This window comes from Nelumbo nucifera, chromosome 8 (genome assembly GCF_055504915.1).
Source record: "Nelumbo nucifera cultivar China Antique chromosome 8, China Antique-T2T, whole genome shotgun sequence".
Taxonomy (NCBI): domain Eukaryota; kingdom Viridiplantae; phylum Streptophyta; class Magnoliopsida; order Proteales; family Nelumbonaceae; genus Nelumbo; species Nelumbo nucifera.
In genome coordinates this window covers 22,674,011-22,687,317 of record NC_142656.1, presented here as the reverse complement: position 1 = coordinate 22,687,317, position 13,307 = coordinate 22,674,011, and the positions used below count along the sequence as shown (strand labels likewise).

The 13,307-nt window shown below is 39.5% G+C and overlaps 1 protein-coding gene across 1 annotated transcript in view; it reads left to right on the top strand.

Annotated features, from left to right (window-relative positions):
- Positions 1 to 13,307, top strand: part of LOC104609113 (nucleoid-associated protein At4g30620, chloroplastic-like) — a 30,028-nt gene that overhangs the window by 10,296 nt on the left and 6,425 nt on the right. The window contains exons 3-4 of the mRNA XM_010275334.3: positions 2,809 to 2,909; positions 3,011 to 3,050. Coding sequence (XP_010273636.1) covers positions 2,809 to 2,909; positions 3,011 to 3,050 — 141 coding nt within the window. The remainder of the gene's footprint in view (positions 1 to 2,808; positions 2,910 to 3,010; positions 3,051 to 13,307) is intronic.

Below are 13,307 nucleotides of genomic sequence, written 5' to 3'. Positions count from 1 at the left end.
ATATCCATTCCCCCACCCACTCCATTGTGGCTCCCTGAAATCTCTGAAGTAGCAGAATTCTCAGACGACATAGTCAAAACAGATAATCAGTCCCAAACACCGGACTTAGGACCCCTCCTTACTCCACAAAACAATGTTCCACTCAGTCCACACCCACACACTTGGCTTTAAAAAACAGGCTGAGCACAAACAGTACCAAATTCAGGACAAAACAGAGGCAATATTCGGCAGATTTCAGACCTGTACAGTTTTAACAGTCCCAACCTACCAGCCTTCCAGAATGTCTAAAGCCATTAATCAGCAGGAGAGATCCTTATCACTTATAATCAAGTCAAATTATTGAGATGACAGGTCATCCTTGACCTACAGTCGTCTTAACACATGAACAGGATCACACGATCCAAAAAGAAACAGAGGTATACAGATCCGACAGCATTCAGCAGCCCAGATTCATTTGGTTTTCACTTGGTACACGACCAAGAAGGGTAAAGAAGAGAATGGAAAAACTGTACCAGTTGTAGAGCTGTTTTCCTCAGTCCAGATTCAGATCTCTGTTCCACCCAGGTTCAGCAGGTCTGTTCGATCTGTTCTCTCAGTAAAGGTTGTTCGATCTGCTCTCTTTAGTCAGTATTCCCGCTCTGATACCATCTTGACAGTATGGCCGGCCAGAAATAATAGGAAGAGAAGAGAAGAGAAGAGAAGAAGAGAGAAGAGAGAGCAGAAGAGAAGGGATTTGCGATGTAACAGTACTGGCGGCGCCAGCCTTTATTATAATATATATGGGGCGGCAGAAATAACAAGGGAAAAGACCCTTGTGCCCCTGAGTACAATAACAGACATAACAGAAGTGAAAAAACGAAATAAAAAAACACTTTAACTAGCCAAACAGACCCTAACACCAACAACTAAATTATTTTAACATTATCAAAGTACCTACTTTAATTTTACTTCACCACAAATGATGGGAGATCTCTACCAAGGAGATTTTAACAATTCTCAACTCTAGTCTACCTTAATCCCAACTATTTGGGTTGGCTACACAAATCTTCTCACCATTGTTACTTATCAAGAACCATTTTTTCTTTCAAATTTGAAGATCATTTCTCACTATTTGAGCCCATGACTTCTTTGGTCTTACCCTTACTCTTTTACAGTCACCCATCATTGATGCAGTCATTTGTCATCTGTGCACTTGACCAAACCATCTCCGTTGACTTTCTCTCATCTTGTCACCAGTCAGGTTATTCCTATGAGAATTCTAATGTGTTTATTTCTAATTCTGTCCTTTCTATTCTTGGCATTCCATCTCAGCATCATCATCATAGATACACTCATTTTTGAACATGTTTCTTGATTGCACAACACCCTGTCCCATCTAATAATGCTGATCTTATAGTTATCTTATAAAATTATTCTTTTAGTGTTATTGGTATATCCTAGTTACACAGCAAATCAGATGCACAAGTGCACCTCTCTAGTTCTATAGGCAATCCTGTCTTTAATTTCTACTTCATTGTTGATGATTGATCCAAGGTATTGGAAATGATTAGTTTAGGGTGTCTCCTGATCATCAATCTTAATTCCACAATAGAAACCTTGTTTAGAACTTTAGATAAAGATTTTGTATCCTTGTTTTCCCCTTATTTCCTCTCATGCTCCTTATATTTCTATCTAGTTACCTGATACCCCTACCCTGCAGCTAGCCTTGTAACTTTCCTATTGACGCAGCACAACTTCTTTATCTACTTTTTGTTTCCCCTTCAAGTTCTTCCCTCCTGTCCCTTTCTGTAAGCCCTTCCAATGTAAACTCTTCCTTTACCTTGCCCCCCATCCTTGAACTCTTCCTTTACCTCCACCCCATCTAGGACTGCCCGCCCCTCTTCAATTCTATACAAGTTTCAAGTCTTTTTATATTTAGAAAAATAAAAAAAAAAAGTCATGAATGAATAGTGAAGAAACTTAGACCTGTGGTCTAAGAAGACAAGAAGAAGAAAGTTTGGAAAGAAAAAAGGGGCTAAGGTCATATGGTTCACCATATTCTCCTTCCTTCATTTCAATTAAAGAACTAAAATGGTCTCAATATGATGATTGTAATTTCTGTCACTGTCCATATAGGTATAACATTTACATGGCTGTATTTGTGCACCCAATCCACAAGTTGCACCTGGAGCTCTTTTCATGATTTCCTTTGGAAAATACTAATTCATTTCAATTATATGAAATAATATGTTATTGCAATTAAATACTATACCTACAGGAGGTATTTACATAATATTCTTTAGGATATATGCATAATAGTCATCAGCTGCCTAGAACTAATGTAATTTGAAGGGATCATGGCTAAGCAAATCTTTCTATAGGCTGTAGCAATTGCTTGGGTGATGATTTAACTGCATTGTGCTGTTTGTGAGCATCCTTATGGATGTGAATGTTGTGTCTGCATCTATAGGGCTGCATACTGGTTTTTAAATTACTACTGTTTCTAGATATTCTTTTCAAGATCTTTTAGTGGACAACAATCATATAATATATCCCATTTTCCAAATAATATTTTGTCCAGTATGGTTGTCATTTGATTAATATTTATCTGTCTTTTCTTTTCTTTTTCTTCAATTCGCTTACTGACCTGAAGTTCTGAACTTTGTTATCAGTTGTGTTTCGATCAGCTGTTTTTAATTATTATGTTGCATTTTTGAGAAAAAAATTATATTATGGCCTTTGCCTATTTTGTTTGAACTGGAAAAACAACAAAGAATCTTTTGGTTTGTAGTCTTCTTTGGAAATTGAACTTCTGTTATTTGATTGTAGGCAGGAATTTTAGGAAACATGCAAAATCTATACGAAACTGTTAAGAAGGCTCAGATGGTCGTACAAGTTGAAGCAGTGCGTGTACAAAAAGAACTTTCTGCGTATGAAACACTGTCAACCTTTTTGTTATGTGATTTTATCTTTTTCTTCTGGTGTTGTGAATGTCTTACTCTGTCTTTTATGCTTTCTACCTGTTCTGCAGAGCAGAATTTGATGGTTATTGTGAAGGTGAGCTAATAAAGGTATGGATTTTCACATTTTGTTTTAGTTGTAGGGATCAGGTCAATATTTGTGTATAATATGATCCAAGCAAAAGAATAGGAGAACCTGACATTAGATGGCATAGCCTACAGGGGCTACTGGAGGGATCCATTCTCTTTTCTCATTTTAAATGTTTCTGTGAATCCATCTTTTCCCATTATACCAAGTCAGATTATCAGATAAGAATTAGATTCTGACAACCTCATCCAAATCAGTGCAAAACCAGTCACAAATGATATAGATGCGTGGCATGTTTTGGTTATGTACCATCTACAGCATGTAACATGCGTGTCCTCGTATCCTACATGCCATGTAGCATGTTTTGTTGTGCCATACCATTTTCTTTTTTTTATATTTCATTTTTGGTTGTATTTTGTATTTTGTATTCCAGTGTTTGCAATTTATTACATATATGCTGTGTCATCTTGCATTTTGGTGTAGTTTTCTTCTGAATATTAATTTATATATTTCTATATTAATTTCTATTTTTTGTTTAACTGCAACATTTCCATGCCGGATCAAAGATCTTTGGGCATCTAATCCATTTGTAACACTAATGATGCCCTCATGTCCTGTCATTTCAAGTAGGAAAAACATGGAAATTGTAGAGCCATAATGTTTTCGAGGAAGTCATTTTTCTAACTCTCTAGATGTCATTATATGGATTTCATCCTTTCTAATAGACTTATATTTTAGCCTACTGGTAGAATCCAAAGTTGGAGTATGAAAACCACAAGGCAATATATTTTCTTTCCAGCATTAGGAATAATGGTACATAGAGGGAACGGTATAAAAGTACCATCTTTCTTCTTGTGCAGTATGTTGCTGTTTGCATTCTTATGAATAAAGTTAACCGGTTTAAAATTATAGCATTATCAAGAAATATATTCAACAAAATGTAAGATGGTCATTTCTCTACCTGGAATGGGCTTGGAGTAGATAAAGGAATGTATGGTATCTCTGAAAGCAAAGCTACTTGTTGCAAGATTTGCTGGAAGTGATTGTGTTGTTCCACTTCACTATTAAAAAGGGTAAATTACAGATTACCACCCTGTACTTTGGGGGGGGGGGGGCTCTTTCCCATTAACAGAGTTGACGGAGAAGATAAAATTACTAATCTGTCCATTTAAGGTTGTTGAGTTGGGCTTTGTTGTTTTTATTCTTATTTTAAGTTATTTAGTTAGGAAGTTGTTGGGCTTTAGGCCCATTAGTTTATGTTTTTAAGTTGTGACTGTTCAGCTACTTTAGTAGCCGCCCTACTAAGGGCATTCTTGTAATATCTCATCCTTTAAGTTAAGTATAAATTATAATGAGGAGTTGGCGGCTAGGGTTAATCTAAGAATCCTGGTTGACTTCCTACTCCTTTCTTCTCCTGCTGAAATCTTCATCTTCTTCTTCTTTTCCTTCACAAGGAATTCAACTAAATCTGCAATCAGTGATTTCTACTTGGTATCAAAGCAGGCCGAAGGTTCCTTAAGTTGTTTTCTCATGCAGCCCTAGATCGACCGACTGCATGGTGATTTAAGAGGCTGATCGAAGATCTCAGGTAAGCCCAGTTTTTGGATTTTTTGGTGGATCTGTTTGCCCTGTAGCTGGTCTAGGGTTTCTCATCAAAATCAGGAAAAATTGGAAAAAGGGGAAGAGTCTTGTTTTTGTTGGACTCTTCAATTTTGGCCTAGGAAGTGGCGCCCTAATTTTTTAGGGTTCCTTGGAGTTTTCTGTAGGGGGCAGCTCAAGTCCTGCTTGATTTGGAGACTTATAGAGAGAGCGGCTGCCTCTTCTCTCTTTTCTCCCGTCCTGCAGAAAAGGAATCTTTTGTGGGAAGACAGTCTAGGACACCAGAAAGGTGTTGTTGGTTCCAGAAGTGTTTCGTTTGATCTTGCATGTTTCAGTTATTTTCTTTACACTTTTTGACAAGCATAGGAGTGAAATGGAACCAGTGGGAGGAGGTGCTAGAGACCTTTTCGGGACTGGGACCATTACTACAGTTAGGTTGGATGGTGCAAATTACTTAGAATGGTCACAATCTGTAAAGATGGCCATTGGTGCTCGTGGGAAATTAGGGTATATCACTGGTGAAGAAGTGAAACCCGAAACTAGCAACTCCCGGTGGTACAGGAGAATTATATGGTGATGACTTGGTTGTGTAACTCCATGTTGCCCCATATAAGTAAAATTTTTTTTATGGGCAAATACAGCTAAGAAAATATGGGATGGGGTTGTAGAAACCTATTCACAGAGGGAGAATGTTGGTAGGGCTTATCAGTTGAGAAATCAGATTATTTCTACAAGGAAGGAAATATGGTCCATAAAATTTTTTTATGGATCTGTTGCAGCCTATTTTTCAGCCCTTAAAACCCTGTAACAGGAGATTGACCATTTAGAGACATTTGCTTGGGAAACCACTAAGGATGCAACTACCTATCAGGAACATCTAGAGAAGTATAGGGTGTTTGAATTTCTTGTTGGCCTTAATCCTGAGTATGATATTGCGAGACAACATCTTTCCAGGGACAGTGTTACCCTCTCCCAGGCATATGCCTTTGTGTTAGGGGAGGAGAGCAGGAGAGATGTGATGATGAAAAATCCTGTTTTTGATCAGTCTGCCATGGTGAGTACTGTGAAACCTAAACAAAGTGGAGATCGGGGTGGTAGTGAAATCAAGAAAGAAGATAAAAGAGATTTGATCTATGACTACTGTAAGAAGCCTAAACACACAGAGATACTTGCTGGAAGCTTCACCCACATCTTGTGCCGAATAGACTAAAAAATAAGAAGGGAAATGCTCACATGGCAGTTACTGGTGACATTCCGGCCCCTCCTACTACAACTGCTCTAGAGTCTGTTGCAGTTGTTGTAGTAAGGGCCGAACTTGAGAGGTATGGGCAACTTCTGAACTAGCGGGATACAACCAGTTCCAGTTCAGCAGCAAGCGGACGGCAAGGTCCAGGTGGTACTGGTGGAGTCCACTCTACTTCTTTTGCTCACACAGATAGTTCACATGTCACTGCAAATTATGTTTCTACTTCAGGTAAGGAGGGACCTCCTTGGATTATAGATTCTGGAGCCTCAGAGCACATGACCCATAACTCCTAGATGTGCTTCCTCCTCTGTCCTTCATGTTCCCAGATTGAGCACTAATTTGTTATCTTTTAGTAGGTTTGATTAAGAACCGGAATTCCTCAGTAATTTTTTCTCCTAGTCATTGTATTTTGTAGGATCTGGATTCAAAGAGGACGATTGGGAGTGGTCGTGAAGTGAATGGAATCTACCTCCTAGATGTGCTTCCTTCTCACCAGAGTCATCATGTCAGTAGGGATAGTAAGTGAGGGTCTATGGGTCAAATTATGTTTTGGCATAATCATTTGGGCCATTTACCTTTTTCTTCTTTGAGTCTTTTGTTTCCAAAACTTTTTGAGTCTGTTAGTCTGTCAACTGGAGTGTGAAGGTTGTCAACTTGGAAAGCATTGTAGACATTCATTTAAACCTAGTAATAAAAGGTGTTATTCTTCTTTTGATGTTATTCATTCTGATGTGTGGGGACCTTACCATGTTCCTTCTATGGGAGGCTATCGATATTTTCTCTTATTTGTGGATGATTTCTCACGATACTCTTGGATTTACCTGATGAGATCCCGCAATGAAGTACCATCCTTGGTGAGGCAATTTCATCAGATGGTGTTAACACAGTTTGGAACAAGAATAAAGGTGTTTAGATCAGACAATGCCAGGAAATATTTTGAAAAACACCTTGCCTCATATCTGTTAGAATATGGTGTTGTCTATCAGAGCAGTTGTCCCTACAGTCCATAGCAGAATGGTGTTGCAGAAAGGAAGAGCAAACACATTGTTGAGATTGCAAGAAGCATGATGATCGCATCTACAGTTCCAGTTCGGTTTTGGGGTAATGTAGTTCTCACAGTAGTATATCTGATTAATAGGGTGCCCTCTCATATACTTGGATTCAGCACCCCATTCAGTCTCCTTTTTCCTGAGGGGGAGATGTTTCATATTCCTCTCAGGGTGTTTGGGTGTGTCTGCTTTGCACATATCCTTGGTCCCCACCGCTAGAAGCTTGATCCCAAGGCAAAGAAGTGTGTCTTCCTTGGATATGCAGAAAATCAAAAAGGGTACTGCTGTTATGGTCCAGTCTTTGGGAGCCGGTATGTTACCATGGATGTCACCTTTTTTGAATCCACATACTTCTTCTTAAAGAATCCTTCTCAGGGGGAGTGTTTTGGGGAAGTGAGTCAGCAGTCTATTCCTCTCCCAATTTCAGTCCCTGTGTCTACTCCTGTACTTGACCCTCCTGTATCACCTACCTTACCACCTCCTTTGCGTCCTGCTTCTCAGCATTACTCATGACAGAGACTTCAGAGGGAGGTTGATTCCACTACAGTAGAACTCACATCACTTCCTGTTGGTTCTTTGGAGACTCCAAATTCAACTGACATGGATTTAGGTATTCCTCTTGATCCCACTACTATTTCAGTTCCTATTGATTCTACTAACCCTATTACAGATAAACTCAATCTTCCTATTGCTCTCAGAAAAGGGAAGAGAAAGTGTACTGCTCATTGTATTTTACAGTACTATCCTACAGTGGACTTTCTCCTTTCTACCGTGCTTTTCTTTCCTCTCTTGACTCGGTGTCTATACCCAAGGGTGTTAGTGAGGCTCTTTCCAAACCTGAGTGGAAGACAACTATGCAGGAAGAGATGGAAGCTTTGATTAAGAATCAGACATGGGACATTGTGGATCTACCAGAGGGCAAGGAGACAGTTGGATGCAAATGGGTTTACATAATAAAATATAAGGCAGATGGAAGTATAGAAAGGTACAAGGCCAGACTTGTTGCAAAAGGGTACACACAGACCTATAGCATTGATTACTTAGAGACCTTTGCACTAGTTGCAAAGATGACCTTTGTTCGGATACTTCTTTCTCTTGCTGCCACATACTCTTGGCCCTTGTTTCAACTTGATGTGAAGAATGCTTTTCTAAATGGGGATCTGCAAGAGGAAGTGTATATGGATCTTCCTACTGGCTTCTATAGTGATGCTGAAAGGGAAAGGTATGCAGGCTTAAGAAGTCACTTTATGGCTTGAAACAATCTCCCAGAGCATGGTTTGACAGATTCAGAAAGGCCTTGATTGCTTTTGGCTACACTCAGGCTCAATCCGATTAAGGATCTTGGAGTACTGAGATGCTTCTTAGGCATTGAAGTTGCAAGATCAAAACATGGAATTTTTATCTCTCAAATGAAGTATGTCTTGGATCTTCTTCAAGAAACAGGGAAGCTTGGAACGAAGGCAATAAGTACCCCTATTGATCAGAACCATAGAATCAATGCATCAGAAGGTGAGCCAGTAAAGGACATTGGGAGATATCAGAGACTTGTGGGTTGGCTGCTATACTTGTGTATGACAAGACCAGACATTTCCTATGCAGTAAGTGTGGTAAGTCAATACATGCATGCTCCATGAGTCCAACATTGGAGGCAGTTGACAAGATTCTTGCTTATCTGAAGGGACACCTGGGCAGAGGCATATTGTTTATTGATCATGAATAGTTGAAACTAGAGGCTTACACAGATGCAGATTGGGTAGGGTGCCCTGATGATAGGAGATCAACTTCAGGCGTGTGCACCCTTGTTGGGGTTGGGGGTAACCTTGTCTCGTGGAAGAGTAAAAACAAACAGACAACAGTGGTGGCAAGATCAAGTGCTAAAGCTGAATACAGGGCCATGGCACATGGAGTTTCAGAACTTCTCTAGATCCATTCCCTATTAGAAGAATTGGTGTACAGGCAGAAGAACCTATGATGTTGTACTGTGATAACTAGGCAGCAATTAACATTGCCCATAACCCAGTCCAACATGACCGAACTAAGCACATTGAAGTGGATAGGCATTTTATCAGAGAAAGAGTGACTTCTGGAGAAGTTTGTCTTCCATACATTGCTTCTGATCTACAACTCACTGATGTTCTCACAAAAGGTGTTGCAAAGAACAAGCTGGAGCATGATCTACGCAAGTTGGGAATGTGTGACATTTACTCCCAACTTGAAGGGGAGTGTTGAGTTGGGCCTAGTTGTTTTTATTCTTATTTTAAGTTATTTAGTTAGGAAGTTGTTGGGCTTTAGGCCCAATAGTTTATGTTTTTAAGTTGTGACTGTTCAGCTACTTTAGTAGCCGCCCTACTAAGGGCATTCTTGTAATATCTCATCCTTTAAGTTAAGTATAAATTATAATGAGGGGTTGGCGGCTAGGGTTAATCTAAGAATCCTGGTTGACTTCCTACTCTTTTCTTCTCCTCTTTTCTTCTCTAGTGCTGAAATCTTCATCTTCTTCTTTCCCTTCACAAGGAATTCAACTAAATCTGCATTCAGTGATTTCTACTAAGGTTATCATATTCTCAAACTGTATTCCAAGATAACCAGATAAGAGATTAAAATGGCAGAAAAATGGGGGCAAGGAAAATGCAGAAAACACAGAAAGAAAGGTGGGTGCTTTAAATAGATGGAAGAAACAGCAGAGTGCAATAATCCAGCAACCAGGAGAGAGAGATTGTAATTAATTAGTTCACAGCTGTTTGATTTTATAATGAGAAAAATCAGAGACATAGGGTGGGTGGTAGTCTGGTTGGTACTTGGTAGGTAGATCTTAAGGTGGGTTTTGACCTTTGAATTGAAAGTTTTTTTTTCTGATAGATAACAAGAAGATTTTATTAAAAAAGAAAAGCTGAATACAAACTTGAGGTAGGTGATAAGATAACACCCCTTGGCCCACCAACTACTTCATCTAACTGCCTACAACAAAGAAGAAACCAAGAAAGAGAAACATGAGAAAGCACAAAGACAGCAAGCACTACACTAGCCAATCAGATCCTAAGTGCAGATCAATCTTACGCCTCATCAAACTTTTTTGGACCCCCTTACTCATCCCAAATTTCTTCCCCCAACTCTTCTGGAACCTTTCTCATGCTTTCCAACTTCCTCTTTTTCTCCATAGTTTCAAAAGCTCTTCTAGCAAACTCCTCCCCTCCTAAAAAGAGCAAACCCAAAGACTTGCTGGTTTCCACCTCTCTATCAACTAGAGTCTTCAAGTCCACTCCTTTTAGCTCTGTTGCCTTATCCCCCACCGTTACTTGACTCACTTCGGTAGAAACCTCTTTCGATATAACATCGGATCGATTTGTTTTTTCTGAACCGTTATGCCCTTTCGATTCCATCCTTTGGGACTCCACCATAGGGGAAACCTTTCCAGACCCTTCAGAAGAGAGAGATGACTCGAGACATGAGTTCTCAAGACTCGGGGAGTTATTTTTAATCCCTTTTCTTCTGTAAATTCTTTTATACTTATTGGTCAGTCTGGCTCCCACCAAAACATCTTTCAGTCTTGAAAATACCTTCGTAACATGAATCATGTTAAGCTTGTTTGAACCTCTGGTATTCTTAGGAATTTCCGAAACCTCACCACTCTCTTCTCCTTATCCCCACGATCCAAATCCAATCCCAGCTTTCCAACAACCATTTCGGAAACCTCATAATCGACACCATTCCTAAATAACTTATCTTGGAGGTTCGAAGCAATCCCCTTCTCTCCTTCAACTTCTAAAGAGCCACCTCCTACTGCAATGATGGCTCCTTCCTCCCCTTCCTTGATATCGGTGGTTGAAGTAGAAAAGTTTGGATGACCTGTTTTGATATGAAAACTGTAAAAGAATGAAGAAAGGAAAGCGAAGAGAAGGTTTTTGCAGAGAAAGAAAGAGAAGAGAGATAAAAGAGAATGGGAGAAGCCAAAATTAGGTATGGCCGCCCCTTTCACTAGATTATATACTCACAAATAAAAAAGAGTACAAAGACAAGTATGCCCTTAGTAAGTTGGCTACTTGTAAGAACTGAATAAGCACTCTTAACTTAAAACATAAACTAATGGGTAAGGCCCAATAACTCCCTAACTATGCTATGTAAATAAAACAAGTAATATCAGCCAAAAAACTCAACACGCCCCCTCAAGTTGGGAATAAATGTCACACATTTCCAATTTGTGTAGATCATGCTCCAGCTCGTTTCTTGCAACACCTTTTGTAAGAACATCAGTAAGCTGCAAGTCAGATGCAACATATGATTAGCAAACTTCTCCAGATGTCACCCTTTCCCTTATAAAGTGTCTATCCACTTCTATATGTTTCGTTCTATCACTTAGATCATTTCTTGTGACTACAATGTCATCCACATACACTATCAAAATTGACACCAGTGAACCTCTCCTCTTTACGAAAAGAATATGATCAAATTGAGTTTGTGTATAGCCAAATACAACCAATGCACTTCTAAACCTGTCAAACCAAGCTCTAGGTGATTGCTTCAAACCATATAGAGACTTCTTCAACCTGCATACATTTCCCTTTTCCACATCATTGTAGAAGCCAATTGGAAGATCCATATACACCTCTTGCAAGTCTCCATTGAGAAAAGCATTCTTCACATCAAGTTGGAAGAGTGGCCAAGGTATGTAGCTGCTAGTGATAGAAGAATCCGGACCGAGCTCATCTTTGCCACTGGTGCAAAAGTTTCCAAGTAATTTATGCCATAAGTCTGAGTGTACCCTTTTACAACTAGCCTCACCTTCTACCTTTCTATACTCCCATCAACCTTATACTTCACTATATAAATCTACAATCTCCCACATTTAATTTTTAATCAATTTTTTCATTTCATCCTATATAGTTGTCTTCCACTCAGCTTTGGAAAGAGACTCCCTAACACTCCTAGGTATCGACACAGAGTCGAGGAAGGAAAGGAAGGCTCGGTATGAAGGAGATAATCCAATGTAGGAAAGATAGTGTGAAATGCAATGTGCAGTACACTTCCTCTTCCCTTTTCTGAATGCAATAGGGAGATCAAGGTCATCTGCAATGGTGTTAGGAGTAGGGGTAGTATCAATAGGAACTAAACCATCAAAGGTAACAAGAGGCATACCTGGGTCTATGTTAGTCGAACCTGGAATCTCCGATGAGCCAATAGGGAGTGACGTGGGTTCCACTACTGTGGAATCAACTATCTTGTACTACTGTAGGCGCTGTTTGTGTAAAACACTGAGAGACAGGATGCAATGGAAGTGGCAAAGTGGGTGAGATAGCTGGGTTAGACATCGGAGTGGACAAAGGAGTTGGAATAGGAAGTGGTATAGATTGCTCACTTCCCTCAAAACACTCCCCCTGAGAAGAACCCCCCGAGAAAAAATGTGTGGACTCAAAAAAGGTGACATCCATAGTAATATATCAACTCCTGAAGATTGGATCATAACAATAATACCCCTTCTAATTTCTTGTATACCCAAGGAAGACGCTTTTTCACCTTAGGGGCCAACTTTGAGCAGCGAGGGCCAAGAACATGGACAAGGCATACACATCCAAACACCCTTAGAGGAACATGGAACATCTCCCCCTCAGGAAAAAGAAGGTTGAACAGAGTGCTATATCCAAGAACACGAGAAGGCACCCAATTAATCAAGAAAATTGTTGTAAGAACTGCATCACCCAAAAAGCGAACTGGAATAGTAGAGCTCAACATCATGCTTCTTGCTACTTCCACAATATGTCTATTGTGGAGTATATGTACAACTACTCTAATGGACTACTCCATGCTCCAATAGACAAAGTATTCTCTGGCATTGTCTGATCTAAACACTTCCACTCTTACACCAAACTATGTCAGCACCATCTGATTTCATCAAATATATCCAAGAGTATCAAGAATAATCACCCACAAACAAAAGAAAATACCGATAACCACCCATAGAGGAAACATGGTATGGCCCTCACACCTCAATATGAACAATATAAAAAATAGAAAAACATCTTTTATTACTTGCTTTAAAGGAATGCCTACAATGCTTTCCAAGTTGACAACCCTCACACTTCAAGTTGGACAAACTGACAGACTCAAACATTGTTAGAAACAAAAAACACAAAGAAGCAAAAGACAAATGCCCTAACCGATTATGCCAAAGCCTAATCTTACCCATTGACTCTAACTAAAAGTTCCTACTGACATGATGACTCTGATGATTGGGAAGCACATCAAGAAGATAGATTCCATTCACCTCACGACCACTCCCAATCGTCCTCTTTGATTCCAGATCCTACAAAACACAATGACCAGGAGAAAAATCACTGAACAGTTCAAATTCTTTGTCAAGCTACTAACAGATAAAAGATTAGTACTCAGTC